The 22801-nt window shown below is 38.6% G+C and overlaps 1 protein-coding gene across 1 annotated transcript in view; it reads right to left on the bottom strand.

Moving 5' to 3' along the window:
- LOC126162561 (uncharacterized) overlaps positions 1-22801 on the bottom strand; it is a 113948-nt gene that overhangs the window by 69121 nt on the left and 22026 nt on the right. The window contains exons 5-6 of the mRNA XM_049919150.1: positions 22170-22340; positions 17765-17873 (exon numbers count right to left, since the gene is read on the bottom strand). Of these exons, the coding sequence (XP_049775107.1) occupies positions 17765-17873; positions 22170-22340 (280 nt within the window). The remainder of the gene's footprint in view (positions 1-17764; positions 17874-22169; positions 22341-22801) is intronic.

Here is a 22801-nt window from a genome sequence, read left to right on the forward strand (position 1 = left end):
CCGATTAGGTGTTATTACGTGTTCGTACGAGTTTTCCGCGCTACTTCCAGAATAGCAGCTGCTAGCCGGTGACTGTATAACTGGCCCTTAGTAGTGTAGAGGTCTGGCCAAAAATTTTCTGTCAAAATTTCATTTTCTTGGATCACTGAGAAGACAATATGTAATCTTTGTTGCCTGTTATTCCTGTTAATCGTTTATTTCCACTCTGGTAGTCTGAATCTATGGAATTCGCTAGTAATTATAACAACGCTGATCATTTGCAAACCCAGTCAACCACGTAAACAGCGATTGTCATTGACCCTTACGTGTGAACGAAATTGCATTGCAATGTCAAAGAAGTCGACAGCTTGTATTGCGCGTAGACCCGTCCCCTTTTGTTTGCTGGAAAGTTTATTTCTAGATGCGACAGGGATTCCCCTGGCAGAGACATCACATACACTATTCACGCATTCAAAAATTAACTTACGATTCATTCAGAAATCAATATAGAATATGATCAAAAATGTTCAAAAACCAACAGGGATGTGTTCAAAATCATATCAGTAATCGATATGCCAATGTGCGCTCGATGCTAGGCGCTTTGTGAAACAAGGTCTGTTTACTCAATAATACGAATTTGCCCCCCCCCTCCCCCCCAAAACTGCCACCCGGGGCAGATACCCCGGTTTGCCCCCGACCCCAAGTTCTGCGCCTGTTGGGCATATGTGAATCTGGCAGATTAGGTGCACCAGTAAAATTTTTTGGATAGCATCTGGCTGCTTGCTGCTACTGCTTATACAGCTAACTGTCACAGTTCTGTAGCCAGAAGCGGGGAAGGTACTACTCATACACGAATCAATTGCATATGCGCATAAGCTCGCTCGCAACCGCTCAAACGAATCTAATGTAAACAGTTGTGACGTCACGTTCATCGGAGGCAATCTGTTGTTATGAAACACTGCATAGTCTTCCTAAAGCCTTTGACACATTTTGCTGTTGGCAGACGCTTGTATGAGCACTGTGTTTTGTTCTTGTATATGGTGCATTTCCTTTGCAACTTAAGTTTTACTTTCAGTTTTTTTCTCTCGTTTGTGTTTTATTGTTGCAGTATTATTCTGCAGTAGCGAGAGACAGTAATATTCTTTGTCAGAGTATTCGTTCTTACCATTCAAAGTTACAAAAAATTAACTTAAAACTAAAACAATGAAAAATTCCCGGAATTCTAGAAAATTCCCGGGTTTTTCCCGGGTGAAAAAAATTACAGGGTTTTTCCTGGATTTCCCGGGTCGAATACACCCTGAATTAATTAACAATTTAATCATTACTAATACTTCATTTAAGAATCAAGAAAAAAGTTGCATATATGGAAGGGACCAGGGGACCATGGAAGGTTTCAGATTGCTTATGTAATGGTAAAACAGAGATTTTGAAAACTTAATTAAAAATGTAAGACTTTCCAGGAGCAGATGTTGAGTCTGATCATAATTTATTGATTATGAACTGCACATTAAAACTGAAGAAATTACAATACGGTGGGAAATCAACCTGTATAAATTGAAGGACCCAGAGGTTGTTTCAGAGGGAGCATTACACAATGTTGGACTGAAACAGGGGAACAGAATACGATAAGACGATGAACAGGTAGCTTTGATACACGAAATACACACACCAGCATAGGATCATACATGCAAACTCCATCCACAGGCCCTAGCGGGCCCATCGGTACTGCCCAACCCCCAAGTCAACTTCTCACAATGGCATCTTTGGTGCAGAATGGAGGAGCACAGGGTCAGTATACAACTCTCCTGGCCACTGTCAATTTTCGTAACCTAGAGCTACTGCTACTGTTACTGTTACTGCTACTACTACTACTACTACTACTACTGTTGTTGTTGTTGTGGTCTTCAGTCCTGAGACTGGTTTGATGCAGCTCTCCATGCTACTCTATCCTGTGCAAGCTTCTTCATCCCCAGTACCTACTCCAGTCCACATCCTTCTGAATCTGCTTAGTGTATTCATCTCTTGGTCTCCCTCTTCGATTTTTACCCTCCACGCCGCCCTCCAATACTAAATTGGTGATCCCTCGATGTCTCAGAACATGTCCTACCAACCGAATCCTTCTTCTAGTCAAGTTGTGCCACAAGCTCCTCTTCTCCCCAATTCTATTCAATACCTCATACTACTACTAAGCCAAGTAAATTCTTAACTGGCATATGAGGCTGAGTGCACCCCATTTTAGTCCTCCCACCAAGCAAAAATTCTTGGCAGTACTGAGAATTGAAACTCGGTCCCCTACCTGCCAGTCAGCTGCACTGAGCACTCAGCTACTGAGGCAGACCAGCAGAGGATCACATATGTAAAAAGTAAGGCATAGTATAAATCCTTGGATAATAAACAATATATTGAGTTTAATTGATGAAAGGGGAAAATATAAAAATGAGGTAAATGAAGCAGGGAAGGAGGAATACAGACATCTACAAAATGAGATTGACAGAAAGTGCAAAATAACTAAGCAGGAATGGCTAAAGGTCAAATCCAAAACTGTAGCAGCGTGCATAACTAGGGGAAACATACACATCACCTACAGGAAAATTAAAAAGGGCTTTCGAGACAAGGGAAGCAAGTGTATTAATATCAAGAGCTCGGATGACAGTACACAAGTACAGTAAAGGAAACAAACATGAGCAAAATATTATGGAAAGAAAAGAGTGAATAGGGGAAGATGACATGAGAGAGATGACTCAATGAGGAGAATTTGACCAGGCATTGCAAAATCAAAGGCAAAATAAGACCCCTGGATTTGACAACATTCCCTCAGAATTAGAGAGATCCTTGGAGGAGCCAGCCATGACAATAATGTTCCACCTGGTGTGTAAGATGTGCGAGACAGATGAAATACCCTCAAGCCTTCTGAAGGAATGTAATAATTCCTATTGCAAGGAAGGTAGGTGCTGAAAGGTGTGAATACTACCAAATCATTAGTTTAATAAGTAACAGTTGCAAAATGTTGACAAATTATTTACAGAAGAATGGATAAACTACTAGAAGTCAACACTGAGGAAAAGCACACTGAATAGGAGGGTGCCGAGCTACATATACATGACACTGATTAGACCTCTGATGAGATACGCAGCTCCCGTCTGGGGATATGCAGCTCCTACACGACTACGCCGCCTGCAGATCATACAGAACGAAGTGCTAAGAATCATTAACAACGCTCCACGCTACACACGCACCGTGGACCTTCACTAAGAATACCACCTTGAAACCCTCAAGAAAGTATTCAAAAAACACGCCACACAACTATACAGGAACTCAAGACACTCGAACAATCCTTTCATCCTTACTCTGGGAAACTACGACCACAACCATAGGTGGAAGCACAAGCGCCCAAAGACACTACTAGCTAGTGCAAAGCCCCTGCATATCAGGAATGCTGATTGGAAATTACCAGCTGCTATTAGAGCCGACCAACAGGCCACAGCAAGGAAACTGATGAGCTCGCCCACTGACGCAAAAACAATTCGCCAACATCACCCTACACTGTGCATCCGATATATGACCTATCGGACACAAAAACGATGATATACCTAACTGTTGCAGGTTACTGACGCTGATCGAGAGTTCAACACCGGCACCCAGTGGCAGCCACCGAGCAATAGCACCACAGCAGGCAGCAAGACATCCGCTACTGCTCTTACCACCCGACCTAACTATTGCAGAGGCTTTTTCCCTTGGCTCTTGCCTTGGCACTTTTTTCCCTCTGCCCTTCAAACCGCTATCCTTCATTCGACTTTGACCCAATTTATCTCCAGATGAGCGCGTATTAATGGTTAACCTTAACCAGATATACACAAACATCGCAGTACCCACATCCTGCGACACCTCACTTTAGTGAAAACTAATCCTTATGCAGAGATGGCAGTATACCGTTTGAGTTGGCCGTCATGCCACTGGGGATGTGGAGGGGCTCCACCTCCATTAAAAATCTTTTTCATAATAATTTTACATTCCATCCTGGATTTTACACTGTTTGATTAACTTACACATTTTGCCAAACAAAAGCGAACCTGGTTCTTGGAGGGTGGCTAACTGGCACAACTGCTGAATCTGAGGGGAAATTCCAGAACGTAGCAAAGCCTTACAAATGTTTTTATCAGTGACACCAAAAATAACAAAGTGTTGCTGAAGCTGCTTCTTGCAAGTCTCCCAGCCTTTGGACACATCGTCGTGAGGGGGAAAATTGGCTGGTGTACCAACGACATGGACGCAGCATGTTATTCTCAATGGAGAGAAGTCTTCCGAAGTAAGAGTGATTCCAGGTGTGCCGCAGGGGAGTGTCATAGGACCGTTGCTATTCACAATATACATAAATGACCTGGTGGATGACATCGGAAGTTCACTGAGGCTTTCTGCAGATGATGCTGTGGTGTATCGAGAGGTTGTAACAATGGAAAATTGTACTGAAATGCAGGAGGATCTGCAGCGAATTGACGCATGGTGCAGGGAATGGCAATTGAATCTCAATGTAGACAAGTGTAATGTGCTGCGAATACACAGAAAGATAGATCCTTTATCATTTAGCTACAAAATAGCAGGTCACCAACTGGAAGCAGTTAATACCATAAATTATCTGGGAGTACGCATTAGGAGTGATTTAAAATGGAATGATCATATAATGTTGATCGTCGGTAAAGCAGATGCCAGACTGAGATTCATTGGAAGAATCCTAAGGAAATGCAATCCGAAAACAAAGGAAGTAGGTTACAGTATGCTTGTTCGCCCACTGCTTGAATACTGCTCAGCAGTGTGGGATCCGTACCAGATAGGGTTGATACAAGACAGAGAGAAGATCCAACGGAGAGCAGCGCGCTTCGTTACAGGATCATTTAGTAATCACGAAAGCGTTACGGAGATGATAGATAAACTCCAGTGGAAGACTCTGCAGGAGAGACGCTCAGTAGCTCGGTACGGGCTTTTGTCAAAGTTTCGAGAACATACCTTCACCGAAGAGTCAAGCAGTATATTGCACCCTCCTACGTATATCTCGCGAAGAGACCATGAGGAAAAAATCAGAGAGATTAGAGCCCACACAGAGGCATACCGACAATCCTTCTTTCCACGAACAATACGAGACTGGAATAGAAGGAAGAACCGATAGAGGTACTGAAGGTACCCTCCGCCACACACCATCAGGTGGCTTGCGGAGTATGGATGTAGATGTAGATGTAGATGGAAGCCTGTATAGTCAACGTGGCTGACAATTCCTTGATAGCAACCATCAGAGTCTGCTGCCTCCATGGGCATGAGAGCTGATGGAACAACCAAATACACTGAGCACACGGAAGTGAACACCACACTCACCGCCAACTGTGTCACCATGTTAGACACAACCAATAATGTGGCCATTTAGAATGAAAGTTTTTCCATCCACATTCACGTAAATGACAAACTTAGAAATGGTACAATAAACAGTAGAAAATAAAAGTAGAAGGAGCATCAGCTGCACTGCCTTTATATAGAGGAGGGCTTCAGTAGGTGGCGTGGTAGATGTCGTGCCATGTGCACTGGTCTTGTGACCCACTTCAGGCAGCCTCTGGTGGCCAGCCCACGTAGCTGCCACTGGCAAGTATTTGAAGTGTAGCACAACTGCAGCCTGATGCCACAGTGCATATCCTGGTGTTGTGTACAGAGTTGTAGCAAAATATAACAGTTTAGAAGTGGAGTTATTACCATTTTCCCCCACGCCTGCAGAGGAAATGGGCGGCCGCTGAATGCATCTAACACCCTCTCGTGACTTCCTGGCGAACTGCTTGGGATTTTCTCGGCCTGTTACGCATACAGCGCCTTATGTTACGCATACAGCGAGTGTGCAAGGGTTGGCTTCATTGTTTTCTGTGACAAATGAAGCGCTAAGAGCGCGGAACATCGTCTCTTTGCTGTTTACCGTTTCGCCTGTTGTTGGTAGTATTATACTTCTTGTGTAAAGCATTGTTCTGGTTACGATGCCACGTTTTAGTAACCATGTATATAAGAAGAGGAAGAACGTGGGGAAAAAAAAAATTAACACTAATACCAAGTTGCGATACTACAATTACTGAAACAGTGCGTTCTTCTGCTAAGCAACACATGGCCGGCCATAGCCCTGTGACATCTTCTAGCAAGAACCTGACTGGTGGAAGTGACAGATTTTGTGAATATGTTAGTGACAGTGATGATATTAACGAAGTACTGAATATTGGATTATTATCTTCTGTGCTGAAAGAAAGTGTTCTGTGCAAAATGTGTTCAAGTGTAGGAGTGGGACTAGAGATAACAAAGCACTTTGGTTTAGCTTGTGAGATGAAAATAATCTGTGCATGTTGCAAGTATCAAGTGACTTTCTACAATTCACATGCCAGTCTCTTTGGTGAAAATGGACGATCTAGAGTCTTTGATGTGAATGTTCAACTTGTGTATGGTCTTCGATCCATTGGAAAAGGGTCTGCTGCTGGTAAACTGTTTTGTGGTATTATGAACTTTCCATCGCCTTCAAGCAAATTTGGGTACTACTGTGAACTGGTAGGATCCTCTGCTGAAGATGTGGCTTTGAAAACCATGAAGTAAGCAGTGGAGGAATCTGTAGAAATGAACGGTGGTTCTAGGGATTTGGTAGTGGCATTAGATGGTTCCTGGCAAAAGAGGGGTCATAAATCCCTGAATGGGGTTGTAACTGCTACTTGTGGTGATAGTGCAAAAGTGATAGATGTTGCAATATTATCAAAACATTGCAGGTGCAAAAATAAAATCAAAGGAGAGCACAGTGGAACCTGTGAGGCAAATTTTAGTGGATCAAGTGGAGCAATGGAAGTGGATGAAGTGAAACAAATTTTTGAACGTTCAGTTCCCAGATACAACGTTAGGTACAAATACTACCTTGGGGATGGTGACTCCAAAGGTTTCAAGACTACAGAGGAACTGAAACCATATGGAAATGAATTTGTAGTTGAAAAGTTGGAATGCATTGGGCATGTGCAAAAGCGTATGGGTGCACGGCTTCGAAGGCTCAAACAAACTTTGGGTTCAAGTAAGCTCAGTGATGGAAAGGCAATAGGAGGGAGAGGCAGGCTTACTGATGAGGTGATTGAATGTCTACAGAGATGCTATGGGTATGCTATAAGGCAAAATACTAGTAATGTTAGTGACATGTGAAAAGTAGTGTGGGCATTGTTCTTTCATACTGCCTCTTCCAAGGAATACCCTCAACACTGCCTGTGCCCAAAAGATTCCTGGTGCAAATATAATGCAAAAAAGGACTATGATCACAAACATGGTTTGCCAGCAGCTGTGATAAATGCAATAAAACCAATTTTTCATGACTTAGCACAGCCAGAATTGTTACACAAATGTCTACACGGAAAGACGCAGAATCCTAATGAGAGCCTAAACAATTTGATTTGGAAAGTGATTCCTAAAAGGGTGTTTGTAAGCATAAAAACAATGCACTTCGGCATTTATGATGCAACATCAACCTACAACCAAGGGAACAGTGTGAAGTGTGAAGTTCTGAAGGCATTAGGATTTACAGCTGGGGTGAACACTGTATGAGCACTAAGAAATATTGACAGAGAAAGGATAAGAGGAGCAGAAAGAAGAGAAAGGCATATGAAGTATGATGGAACAACAGGCCAGAAAAGAAGACAGAAGAGGAAGCTTTTGGAGGATGAAGAAGAAGACCCTGATAATCCATCCTATAGTGCAGGAATGTATTGAGAAACTTTGATGGCCATTTCCCGTAAATTAGAATTTTTCGAATATAAGGAACATTTTCTCAAAATCCACTCAAGCTAGAGAGATGAAATTTTTATACAGCACTCCTAGTGGTCAAACTTACATTGTAACACAGCTATTTGGCAATATGTGCAGTAGTTTCATTTCAGTTTAATTATAAAGCCATTATTTGTAAAAAAATTTGGGTCATTAATAAAAAAAGTAATTGGAAGGAAACTAGAAAAGATACTCCAAAATCCCTCTGTCATAACTGCAATACTAAACCACTCTATATGTAAAAAGAAATTCAAATTTTTCTATTTGGTAGTGTATTCATAAATGTTCCTCAAACTTAGTGATTTTAACATGGGCAGCATAGGCGCCTTTGGCTCCCCTTAAGCTTTTGGACAAAAAAGTGCTTCTTCCAAAATAGAAAACACACACATATTCACACAATCAAAACTCAAATATATAGTAATCATGTATGTATGTGTTATGTTTTTGTGAATGTCTGTGTGTTTTCTAAGTCAGAAGAAGGACATTTTTGTCCAAAGGTATACATGTTTAGCACCCTTTTTCTTTATGGTTGTCTGTGAATGAACACTTCATTTATGAAGCAAATAGCTAATATTCAGAAAAAGAGAGAGTACACAAGGGAAGCATCTGTCACCCCGTCCAATCATTTATTCACAATCAGACACGAGATTCCCCCCCCCCCCCCCCCAAAAATCCCCCTTCTCATAAACAAGTAGATCTATCCACTGCAGAAAACACAGTGAGCAACATACATATGGTCACAAATGGCTTACACTGGACAGTGGGGTAATACCACTTGGCTAACTTAAGACATGTGGAAATTTCAGCCACCAGCAGTGGCCACTACACCAAATGCTGAGGTAATTACTACCATTTATAGGAAATAAACCTGTAATTACCAACATGGTCATTAACCACAGTGCAAGTGGAGGCTCCTAATATGGTTGCATTGCCTTTGGCACTACTCATTACAAACCATGTCAATGTGTGGCAACCCACTGCTAAACAGAAGTTACAGATTTTGCATAATCAAAACTTAAAAAACCATAAGTTGCAGTTTTTGTGACTTGTGTACATGCATCATTGTTTTCAGACAGGTTCATTAAAATCTTTAAAATCATTTCAGTATTCTCCAAAATATGCATGAGAGCATACTGTGAGAAAGGTATTCTAAAATTAATGAAAAAAAAATTGTTTTCCTATGACATACAACATGTGGCAGAAAGGAGCACATATATTTGTGGGAAAAGCAAACCAAAGACTGTGGCAGCAAGTCTACCCCACCCCTAAAGACACTGCCTACACTACACTTGCCCGTCCTCTTGTGGAGTACTGCTGTGCAGTGTGGGATCTGCATCAGATAGGATTGTGGAGGACATTGAAAAAGTTCAAAGACAAGCAGCTTGTTTTGAATTATCACAAAATAGTGGAGAATGTCCCATGGATATGATACATGACTTGGAGTGGTAATCATTAAAACAAATATTTTTTTTTTGTTGCAGCAGGGTCTTCTCATGAAATTTCAATTACCATCTTGATCTTTTGAATACAAAAATATGTTGTTGGTACTCACCTACCTAGGGATAAATAGTCACTGTAATAAAATAAGAGAAATCGAAGTTCACATAGAAAGATTTAAGTGTTCGTTTTTCCTGCTTGTTGTTTGGGAGTGGGATTGTAGAGAAATATAGCTGGAAGGTGGTTCGATGAACCCTCTGCCAGGCACTTAAATGTGGAGTGCAGAGCAGTTGTGTAGATATAGATGTAGAAAGGTAAGAAGAAGTAAATAAAATACTGTAATACTTAGATTAGATTACATGTACTTTGATTCACTTCAGTTGATCCACAGTGAGGAGACCCTCCAGGAAGTACAACATGTTAGGAAACAAGAATACACAATAAATATTTATAGTGTAAAACAAATATGTTAATGTACCTTCCACAAATCCCAAGTGAAACAGCTATCATGCATGTGGAATGAGTCAAACAATTTTTAAACACATTTTCATTTTAAAAGGTAAGAAGTACTAAACTGAAAAATCATTTTACAACAATTGCGCGTGAAAGGCAAAGGTCCCGAGTTCGAGTTTCAGTCCAACATAGAACTGGCTACAAACTATTTATTAATATCCATGACAGTTTCATTAACTGGTCTTTCGAAGAGTACACTTGATTAGCTATTTATTGCGATGTTTGTAACATCTGCAAACAAAACAAATTTGGCATCTAGTAATATTACTGATGAAAAGTCATTGATATACAGACACAAGAAAAGTAAGGGCTCTAAATGGAACCTTGTTGGATGTGATGAGGCATTACAGTTGGATGATGCCTCATAGCTTCATACATGTCTCTTTCCTAATGTCAATCTTTGTTTCACGTCAGAGGTATAGAATTTGAACTGTTTTGCACCATTTTCTGTTGCACTATAATATTCTAACATGAGTAAAAGGATATTGTGATTTACACAGTCAAATGCCTCTGCCAGACCACAAAATATACTACTAGTCTGTAATCTATTGCCTATTGAATTTAGTACAGTTTCACTGCATGTATAGATGGCCTTCTCAATATCAGAACAGTTTAGAAATCCAAACCGTGAAATTGACACTATATTATTTGATGTCGGATAGTTAAGAAACTGGTTGCATTTTAGTTTTACTAAAATTTTTGAAAAATGTTGGCAAAAGTGAATTTGGACAGAAATTTCTCAATATTTTTTATCCCTTTTCTTAAACAAAGGCTTCACCCTAGCATATTTCAACCATTCAGGAAATGTGCCATTGAAAACAATTGTTTACATAGACACTGTAGGTAAGTTCTTGTAGAACATAAATATTTTTGGATTAAAGGAGACCATACACTGAAAAGCTTGCACCATGTAGGAGCATCAGTGTGTGTGTGTGTGTGTGTGTGTGTGTGTGTGTGTGTGTGTGTGTGTGTGTGCGCTGTGTGGAGGGGGAGGGGGAAGCATCTCCTCCCTCCCTAGCTTGTCAAAGGATAACCCCAAAAGCTAGCAAGTTTTCTTTCTTTTGTGTGTGCTCATCGATAACTCAATGCTTCTGCTTTTTGGTGAGTGGTCTCCTTTAATCCAAAAGTTGTTACATAGATAGCTTAATATGTTACTAAGCTCAAAAGCACACTATTTAATTAACTTTGCTGACATTTTATTTTAAAGATTTTACAGTAGACATTACTTCTAGCAGGTTAGGAAGGGTCATTGAGGTTATTACACATAACCTGTATGAGGTACTGTCTGGCAGCGTCTACAGGACCTGACAACCTCATCTTTTCAGTCACAGTATTGAAATGCTAGTCAAAAGGTTTTGCAACACTGCACGCATCTGTTACAAATGTTATCATTTGCTATTAATGCTATGTGCCCCTCTTCATACCTGGTTCTACCCAATCTCCTCCTCCACTATGTTCCATATCACCTTTATTTGGTTATCTGGTGTGATTACCTTTTTCTCATAATGTATTTACTTTGATGTCCACATTACTAATGTTGATATTTTGCAGTATGTCTTGTATTGTGCTACAGCATCAACATCAGAGCTGATTCTGAATGGCAGATACAGTTGCCTTTTTGTTTTACAGTACACCTTTATTCCCTGAGTTGTCCATGGCTTCTTTGTAGACTTTGGTATAACCTGGGTTAGTTTTGGGGCCAAACATTATCGAAATAATGTAAGCAGTTTATTAACAAAAGTTTTTTTTTTTTTTTTAATTTTTCATCCATGTCATAAGCAATGTACACATCACTCCATTCATGTCTATAAGGAGTGTCCTAAAATAATCAATTTTTGACTTATTAGCTATCCTCTTGAAATCAGATTCAAAAGATTTTATATCCTGTTCAGTATTAACATTTAACAAAAGGAATTGCATGTCATGGTCTGTGAGGTCATTGACTATTGGTTTTGTAATAAATTTGGCTCATTAGACATTTCTATAAAGATATTATCAATGGCTTTTTGTGACTAATTAGCTAGCCTACTTAGAAAGATTATGATAGGAATGAAGTTAAATGATAGTATTACTGACTAATAAATTCTTACTGGGACAGTTCTTAAGAAAAATTTTATTGTTGTCGGTTGAGCATTGATTGCTGTGGACAAGTTAATTCATCGTGCTCTGCTGCTCTCCAGGTGCTGAGAATGTGTTTAAAGTGGGACCTGGCTTTTCCTACAGTGCTACAGACATGTTAGTGCATCCCGTTCAACTGACCTCTCACAGCTATGGACAATATACTTCCACATTTCAGTGAATAAACAAATTTCAAGTTTTTCTTTGTGTGCTATCATTTGCAAAAAAAAACTCATTTCAATATCTCGAAACATTTACAAATACGACAATTGTTATGACCACATGATTCCCGATACGAGGGATGGAAATGGATACATCGCATGACACAATACCAATAACTCGAGAACCAAATAAGTTGTCACGACAGAACACAACTTCAAAAACATTGAAACAAGCAGGTTTTGTAGTGATCACCACAAACAAGTGTGTATTTTTGTGTTGATACTGAAAAATCTTTGAAATTTAATTGTAACTGTATATAGAAAATTTGGAAAATTTTGAGTTGTTTAAGAGAATTCAGATTCCTTACTAAGCTGTCTGTCAGATAGCAACAAACAGTTAACAATCTGTGGCCACTTCAATGCAGATTTTGTAATGGATTCTGACAGGACAAATGGTCTGGAAGCCTTATGTGGATCCTACAATTGGATCTCTTTAATTAACTTTCCAACATGGGTGAATAAAGATAGTAAGACTCTAACTGATAATGTATTCACTGATGAAGCTCGAAGCAAGAAAATAACTGTATATCCAGTAACAAATGCTCTCTCTGATCAGATGCACAGTTAGTTACTATAAATAATATAGTGCCTTATAGTATATGTACACCTCAGTGGAAATCAGAATAATTAACAGCTGGAGGACAAAATTTTTAACAATAGTTTACAAGAGATGACATGGGATAAAATTTATAATGGCACAAAGACTGATATAAAATTTAATATACTCCATGATAAATTCACATCATTTGGAAATAGCTTTCTTTATAAGCTAATCGAAAGGACATTAAACAACCATGTAAAAAAAACATGAATCACTAGAAGGATTAAAGCATCTTGTGAAAGTAATAGGGAAATGTATCTGCAGGCAAGAACAAGAAAAGATCCTGCACTAGTTGCACACTATAAAAACTACACAAAACTACTAAGAAAAGAAATTAAAATCAAGAAACATGCACACTATGTCAGAAAACAGTGATTCCAATAACAGGCTGAAGACTGGAATGTAGTGAAACAAGTGGCAGGACAACCAGCCAGTAACAAGATAAAATTGCAATTGTTTTAAACAGAAGGGCTATAAAATTGAGTCACAGGTAGCAAATGCTTTTAATGAACATTTCTTAAACATAGTAGAAAACATACGGGCAAACAGTTCAAGAGGAAAAAACACAGCAGTATGCTGCAAAAACAAACCTCATAACACTCAATCATATGGAAGTCTCACCCAGTTCTCCATCACAATTTACATTAATTACACATTCTCTCAAAAGTAAAAGCTCATCTGGATTTGATAGTTTTTTGAACAGAGTGTTAGAAACTTGGTCCCATATAATAAGCACTGTCTTTCCAAAAATACGTGATGTATCACTAACTTGGGACATTTTTCCAGAGGGACTATAAGAAAGGTGATAGGGGAGCTTTCAGTAACTACCAATCTGTTTCATTACTGGCATCATTTTCCAAAATTTCTGAGATGGCATATTCTTGAATAGTATTCCACCATAGCAACAATATCCTTTTCTAAATAACAGTTTGAATCTCGAAAGAGTTGTTCAACTGAGAATGCGTCTACACACTCACTCACCAAATTTTACAAGTGTTAAATTACAAAATAGCACCAGATAGTTTTCTGTGACCTACCTCAGGCATTTGAACTGTGCACATGACAACATTCCCCTGAGATTTTATGCAACTGAATGTACAGACAACCAATTCATATCATATCTAACCGAAAGAATGCAGAAATTTATGCTTAACAATTCAACCAGTGCAAACTGTGAAGATCGTTCCGATTGGGGAGAAACCACTTATGGGATTTCAGTCTTAGGTTCACTATTGTTTCTCATATACATGAATTATCTTCAATCCAATATATAATAAGCAGAATTAGTTCTTTTGCAGAGACAGTGAAACTTTGATTTTATGTTTTTCGCAATTCTATGCTATCAGTTTATAACCCTTGTGTAAAACCCATAAGATAAATGCTAAAAATTCCCCGATTTTATTCCTCTTTCTAGTAAGGTTAACCTCAATTTTATGTTCTTACTCGGCATCTCGCTTGACTTCGTCCTGTTTTCTTCCTAACTATTGACATCTGATGTGACTGAATGAGTTATAAGGGGTACAAAAGGCAGACAGTTCACACTGTGGGTAGCGGCGGAGTTAAGGGAATATTTTAGGCTGTTGCGTAGAGATGAGACACGAGAGAGGAAACAGTGGCGCAATCCACTACTGACACTGCCAATGCAGATTGCAACGTTTTGCTTCACCATGCAATTATGATACAACTACTGCTGGATTACAGCATCATCCAGACCGAGTCAATACGTGATGAAGAAGCCCAGCCGCCACCTTCTCTTGTGTAACTTATAACTCAGTCTCATTTCTTTGCATGTATTTATAGTGTACTGTACTCAGCAACAATATCGACTGTCAACCTTTTAAATTCAGGCACTGAGTCTCGAGGGATATGCTTTGTCAGAATCGAGGAAACGACGGACATTTCCAGCTAGTGAGCTCTTATCGGCTCGAGACTTGCTATGTCACCCAACAGCCTGTGCAGCCACAACACCACACTAACATACTTTTTTTAGCTCACTCCGTATAAGTTTACAGATCTTAGTCTACGAAACATTCAAAATTACTAAAGTACTGGATTACAAAGTATAAACAGGCACAAAAGCTATGAATCAAACTCGGTGCAAAAATTTCATTCTTCCCCTCCTCGATAGCAATTTCATCAACACATAACTTATAAGCAAATCACACAGCCATAAACGAACAAGAAAGAAATGTCGGGGGAGGGAGGGGAGGGGGGTGTGCTGCCACTAGTAATACCACAGTGTACATAAAGGAGAGACTATCACTTTTGCTACTGATGTATGAGGTAACTGAGTCATTTCCCAACACATTAAGGCCACAAATTATACCTCAAAACAGTCACTTTGAAGATTCTTTCCTTTTATGTTCACCTCGAAAATAGCAAAATATTATAGCTTACATAGTGAAATAAACTGAAAATTGTAAAACACAGTGAAAACTGCCGAATTACAACATCTCGGATGTTTGTTTTCCACTTGTAGCCAATAGCTGTATAGCAAGGTCACGTCAAGCTAATGCCATGGGTAAACAGCAAGCTTGCTTGATGGCTTGTTACAAATTATGGCTGATGTGATCGGTGTATGGCAAACGGAGAGGCCATGGCTTCCACTTACGTTTATCTGCTTACAGTAGTTCTGCTTGGAGCCTGTCGGCAGAATCTGGAACGTGTTGTTCCTCTACCGACTGCAGCCAATGTAGGCTACTCCATCTGCTACGTGTGGGGCCACAATTAACAGGACGTGTTCAATGAACAGTCGTGCATAATATGTAGTGATGGCAGGCAGATTGTTATAAATGTAACAGATTACTGGGACAGAGAAACACTAAAATCACAACAGCCTTAACTTTATTTTATGTTCATTGGTATGAGTACCACATGTGAAGGAAACCTTGTGTGTATATAGTGCTTTCACGAAACCTGCTGTGTTTAACTGGAGCTAGCAATGAGTTCGAAGTGCAAACAGATTGCACTGGCAGTAATGCAAAACACTCTCCTTCAACCACTCAGCACAATGAACAAGGAAACGTTTACAAGCAATACATTAGAGGTCACGGCACTCGCATCACTAGAGTATGCTGCTCTGCAATTAGTTATAGAAGGAAAACGCACACACGTTGAATTCCGATACTTTTCATCGTACTTCACAGTTTTCTGTTTCAGTCACCAAATTCATCAATTTTTACTTTTTTCTGGGTGAGCACAAAGGAAAGATCTCTGAAAAATGAGTGTTTTGACGTAAAATTTGTCGTTGTAGCATGTCAGAAAATAGCTTGATTACCTTGTACCCAGATACCAATATCAATTTTTTGACGTGTTTTTACTCGTTGTTACACATCTGTAATTTTTTAAAAACTGATGAAATTCATTATCACAAATTACTGTATAAACATTGCATTGTACATTTAATTCCCTTTCATTTGTACAGATTCTACACAATGTATTGGAGACAATTATGATTTTTAATCATAAATGCCAATTACATATGTTTGTGCTTGTATTTTGGAGGTTTTAATATTTTCCTCGATTCTGCATTTTCGTCAGTTTTGTGATTCTTAAGTCTAGACCGCATGAAAACGTAAAATAGCAGTTTCACAGTAACATGAGTATTGTAATCAATCCAAATTTACATACAGTATCAGAAGTAATGGTAAATTACCTTCTCAAAAGTATCATTGAGTGATTTTCTGCGAGTGGTCTCACTCTAATTTCCAGATGAGACAGCACCTCAGTTCAGCATAAGTACAAGTACTATGACAATTACTACACATGGAGAAGAAATACAACATATTGTGGAAACTTCAGCATATTCAGGCAGCAAACAAGTGGGGTGTTATTTGCCATAATTGTCGCAGGCTGTTGGTCCATAAATAAATTTGTAAAACAATGTTTCTCTTTCTAATTGTCAAAATCCTGCGAGTTTTTACAACTGAACAAGGTGGAAAAAATTGTAGTTAGGTGGATTTGGATTCTATCCCTCTGTGGAAACTTATGCTACAGGTCTGTACCTCAATTTTCTAAATATTCTTTTCCTCAAGGAAATGTCTGAGTTCCCTGTTCCAAGATCCAAGACTACTCTGAAAACAATCCCATATCTTCACAATTTTTTATTGCTTTTCAGCACAAAATTTTCTCACAGTTGAAAATTTCTTTAAGTTATCATTTGCTTAGGTTATTTTGTTTTTAAAACATAGTAAGAGAGTAACAGCCTGCACATAATCCTAATTGCATGGAGAGACTTTGCATCTTTTATTTATCTTATAATTTCAGTATTCATCTTCAAACTGTGATTATTTCATAATGGTTTTACTAGCCTCTCAATGCAATTATCAAATTCAAAACCTCTCTTATCTGTAACACTTACTGCTCAACAACTCACATAACAGTGCTTGCCGAAGTTCACACAGCCAGCACAGCATCTGCAGCTGACAGTGCTTAAAAGATTTTTATTTTAAGTCCCAAAGTTTGTGGCCAATAGTAGCCAAATTACAGAGGTACAAAACACAGAATTGTAATTCTGAGCATCTTAGTAATTCTTAGTATCTTCTTTCACAGTTTACAGAAGACATAAATTCAGTAGCACCTCTGTTTGTATTTATGAGAGATCACCTGTGCATCGTATTTCCAATACATATCCTTACAGCTCCCTACATATCCTTATAATGTGACGGTTTTAAAACAACACTTTATGGCCTTTTCAAATGTGAGAACTGTGAGTCACTGGCCCAGTCATTTAAAACAGCAGTACTAGAATCATACAGCACAACCTCTAAAATTTACCTCACATTAAGTGCTGGCAAAGGCAATTCTCAGCAATGATCTTTCTCAGGTTACAGTAAGCTTAGTGTGTAACTACTGCGTTTGCCTAATATTGCAACATCTAAATGGAAATGTTTGTTCTTTGACCATAATGCAGAAAATGTTCAATGAAGTAATGTAAATGGAATAAGTTCAGTATTAGGATAAAAATACATATTCCTTGACATGCTCTCTACTCATTCATGTTGTTCGTTTGTGTGCATATGCACCCCTCTCTACAAAACACATTTAAATGAATAACTGCCACTGGCAAGCACAAGTTATCATTGCATACCTTATTTAGGTTGAACTCAAACAATGGATCTTTGGCAGCTGCACTGACAAATCTTTCTACAATGACCTTTCCAAAAGGACCTCGTTCGACATTAGCATCTGGCTTGAACCTGAAACATTTTAATAAAACTCTCTCCATTTTTAGTGAAATTTTGTGAGTTATAATAAATAATACACAATCAGAAGAATGTCACAGTATGAGAACTAAAGATTTCATCATAATACAAATAAGGCAATTCAAATTATATTTACTTGCATGTCTGAAAGAACAGACATAACTAAGAATCGACAGCCGTATGAAATCAGCTCAAAATAAATTCGCTGAGTATGAATAACTTGGCACCAGTTGTGTTAGATATAGATATACTACCTACTACTGACATATGAAAATTTGTGACGGTCTGGGATATATTAACAGGTAGCCGAAGCAGTTAAGGTAATCGCTCGCGATAAACAGGAAATCTGGATTCACAACAAGATCCAGCACAAATTTTCATATGTCTTTAATAGGTAGTATCGCTATACCTAATACAGCCATTGCCAAGATATTAACACTCAGGAAATTTATTTCGAACTAATTCAAATCATGTTTACCAAAAATGATTTGTAATGCCCTGCGTACAGAGAAAAATAAATGGAAGGAAGGAAGGTACCATATTTTATACCACCCAGCTTCGTCAATACCAATTACCACAAACACACTGCCTTTCGTAAATAAACTGTACGATGTTGTGGAAGAAAATGGAAGATGAGGAATTGTATACTAAATTTTCACAAAAAGTTAGGTGTCATTAGAGAGTACTGGAGATGTCATATATGTGACGTTAATATGAATTGTTGAATGTTTCATCTCAGTGGTCTTCCAATGGTTACATGCGGAGGTCCCATTGACGTAAAGTGTGGCACTCGATAAGTCTTAGAGACAGAGATATTTTCTGAAATTATAAAATGTAGGGGACCTACAGGAGGGACATGGAGTGATAATGGAAATCAATAAGTCATGGTATGGCGAGTGGTGGGTGAGGGTATGATGTTGTGGAACCTTGGGTTTGGGGTGCTGTTACTTCAAGCGGGGAATCTTCTGACATAGTAGTTTGGGTGGTTGAAAATCATACTAAGCAAGTTTTTTCCCCTCTTATAAAAGAATATGTTCTAGAGACTTTATGATAATGTTTGAAGTGTTCTCTGTCATAAAGGGTTGGGATGGAATGGTTTACAACCACCTTGTCATGAACTATATCTTCGAAATTAAAGACTTTGAGACTAGGACATGTGCAAACACTTTTGAGAGATATTGGAGGGTTGTGAAATCTGTTGTAGGGAGGGACAAAAGGTGCTATTTTGTCCTGCAGGCTCACTTCGATGACTACCACTAGCAGAAGAGTGTTCCTCTGGGTTATTGTAGTTTCCACGAAAATACAGAAAATATGTAGTTCCTGGTTTGTAAGTTAAATAGAAGTGGGTGACAGTAGGTATATGTTTCAATTGGGTTTGTTTCATGTGTGGCATTGATTTCTGTTATTTAGGTTTTTTTTAATATTTCAGTGTTTACCTTGGTATTTAAATTGTTTCATTTTCACATGTTTGACAGTTTTTCTTCATTGTTTGGTTTTATTTCTGTTAATGAGTTTCAATCTATTTTGCAGCAAAATTTGCCTCTAGTAAGTTGGATTTTCTTCTTCTTCTTCTTCTTCTTCTTCTTCTTCCATTTTCTCGTTTTTCATTAACGCAGCTACTGATACATAATGTATGATTTGTATGTTTTGTAATGAGAAGTTTTAAGTGTTGGTAATTTTTTTTTAATATTGTCGTTCATTTTTCTGTTTTGTTGACCTAGTATGTGACATTGTCACCAAAGTTGTATCAAGTGTAATTATTTCATAGGTTTTGGTTCTCTGCATTGGTAATAACCTTTTCAGTTATGCTATACAGGTCAAGTGATGATTTCGTAACCACGTTTTGTCAATCACAGTGATTTTTTACTTTCTGCATTGATGTCAGCATTTTCTAAGTTGAGCTATATAGATCAACTGTATTTTCGATATTGACTTCTGTTACTTTTCATGATTTTTGTGTCACTTTTTAGCTTTTTGTATTGATATCAGTCTTTCAAGCTGAACTATACAGAGTAGCCAGAAACAGTCTAGAAAGCTTGTCAGGATGTTACAGGATAGGTTGTGCAGAGAAATAATTGTTAAGTAAAAATTCCATACATTCCAATATTTCTGAGTTAACATTCCAATATTTCTGATTTAATTAGCACTGAAGTTCGACACTCAGGTTTTTGCATGTACAAATTCAAGCAGCCTGCCAGAGACAGTGTTGCCAAACATATTCTTCAAACTGAACAAATGTAGCTTTTGCACTCATAGCTTCAATTTATCACTTCCGATTAAGGCACATTTTAAATAGTAATGAGCATTTCAACAAGTGTCAATTCACAGACCCGCAGATGTCTGTGCATTAGCATGTATTAGCACATGCACATGCTTGAATTTGCATGCTCAACGCCCTGCTAATTAAATCAGAAATGGCACATCATATCAAATTTTATTCATAACAATTACTTTTCAGCACATCCTACACTGTTACACCTTTACAAGCTTTTCAGGCTGTTTCTAACCAGCCTTTACAGCTCAACGGCTGTTTTTGACATTGCCTTTCGTTTGTTTTCGCTATGTGTGCTGGTACGCCTTTTGGCTTTCTGTATTGCTATTTGTTTTTGGCTTTCTGCATTAGTACCGGCTTTTGAAGTTGAGCCATACAGTTTAACAGCTGTTTTTGATACCGCCCTTCATCAGTTTTTGCAATCTTTCGTTATGTGTATTGGTATTACAGTTATTTTGCACCTTTTTTTAGACTAGTGTTGCATTGTGTTTCTGTGGTTCTTTCAATTAATATATTTTACTATTACTGTGGTTTTGCATATGACATGTTAGTTCCTGCTCACCCAAACATTTCCCCCTTTCTGGAGGTTGTCCCATAAGCTTCAATATTTATTATTAATAATTTGTACAATTCTGTATTTCATGTTTATATTTTTACTCCATGGTAATGTGTATAACATTTTTGATCACCAATTGGAAATCATGTTTGTGTAAATGTGAATGTATGCTTTCCCGGCGTATACAGCTGGTGAAGAGTTCTCGGGCTTCCAGCCGGGTGGCGGTGTCTTCAAACTGGCAACTTCGCCAGAAGATGATGAGTATGTCACTCGTCGAAACGTCGCAGTTTGAAGACACCGTCACCCGGCTGGAAGCCCGAGAACTCTTCGCCACATGTTTGTGTAGTTTGAGGTTTCATGTGATGCACAGGTTAAAGCTGACAGGCATTACTGTGCCCTCATGAATATTTTTGAACTTCCTCCTTTGCCCAATGTTTAATCATAGTTACCTTCCTTGTATGTATATTTGTCTGTCCTACTTTTCTGACTGCCCTTTTTTGAGACATCCGTTCCTCTTCTCCTCTTCTCTTCTCTAAGGCCATAAATACTAAAGTAGTGAATACTACTGTAATGCACATCAGCATTCCTCAGTATTTGAGTAACCCAAGTCTTTCCGCATTGATTCTTCTGGACAATTCTCTTAAACTTCAGTCAGTTCCTCATCAATAATACATTGTGATCCAAGTCAGCTGCTCCTTATAATACAATATATGATTTTGGAATTTGTGTGTAACAGTGATGTAACCGAGCTGGAATCTTTCCATGTCTCCAGGTCTTATCCGTCTCCTATGGTACTTATTATTTGTCCTCTCTCTGCCCTACATTCCATGTTCCTTTTTAGACTGAATCTTACTCTTGGTATACAATTTTTGCTGCTGTTGATAGTACTCTATTTTTGTCCAATCAGATACTTATACCTTCTTTCTGTTACATAAACTGACACCATTACATTTATATTGAGTCTCTCCCCTTTTCGGATTTCCTTGCTTTCCTAGCACACTCAGACTTCCAAAATTGCACCCACCATTGCATACTTTCACTTCTAAAATGTTACCCTATGGCTTCTCATACTATTCTCTCTCTCTCTCTCTCTCTCTCTCTCTCTCTCCCCCCCCCCCCCTCTGTCCCTCCCCCTCTCACTCTCCATCTCCCTCCCCCCAAATCTCTGTTTCGGACCTTCCCTTTGGCAGTCACATCTCAGGTGTCAGGATGAGGGACTAGTCCTGTGAAAGCCAATGAAGGGATCAACATACCAAGTTTTCACTTACAGGCCACATGTCCTATGGATACAAAACATGTGTCTGTAATGCAGTGGTTTCCATTGTCTTCTGATCCTCAAGTCTTTGGTTTACTAATAATAATAATAATAATAATAATAATAATAATACTATAAAAATATCAGTATATACTTTTACTGTAATTTTCAAATATAAACTGACATCTTCTGTATAATTTAATATACCTGCAAGCATACTGTTTTTCAAAATCCCGGCCTCTGAAGTCTGGTTCCTCTTTCACCATATCGGCATCCTCACCTGCCTCTACATCAGCTTCAAACATTTGTGAACGAAGCCTTACAAGAATGCGACCTGGTCTGACCATCTTTGGTTTCAAACTGGAACCGACCCTGTGCCTAAAGAAATGAAAGGATCACAAAATAATTTCACCAATAGCATAAAATACAATTTTTAGGATATCAATGACTAATTATAGACATTGGTGTAAAATGTTATAAGCAAGCAAAGCCATTAACAACCCAAATGCTGGTTTGTATGAAACATTGCTTTATCGGGAATGTTCCAAGTGGAGGTGGTATACCCTAACCATCCTCTGACATTTGAATTGACTACCCCAGCCATTTATAGGGGGACCTTCACCTAACATGGAGTTCGAACCATGGTGCAAGCTGATATTTAACAGACACTGTCAGGGTCAATTGATAAGAATCCTATCATTGACCGGGATCAAACCTCAAACCTCTGGAATCACAGTCTGACACTTAACTGTAGAGCCAATGAGCCGCACCTCAAAATGGTGATTACAGTGTACTTAGTAGCTTATGTTTGCACGGAAAATTTCAGAAGTTGAAAAACA

Source organism: Schistocerca cancellata, chromosome 2 (genome assembly GCF_023864275.1).
Source record: "Schistocerca cancellata isolate TAMUIC-IGC-003103 chromosome 2, iqSchCanc2.1, whole genome shotgun sequence".
Classification (NCBI taxonomy): Eukaryota; Metazoa; Arthropoda; class Insecta; order Orthoptera; family Acrididae; genus Schistocerca; species Schistocerca cancellata.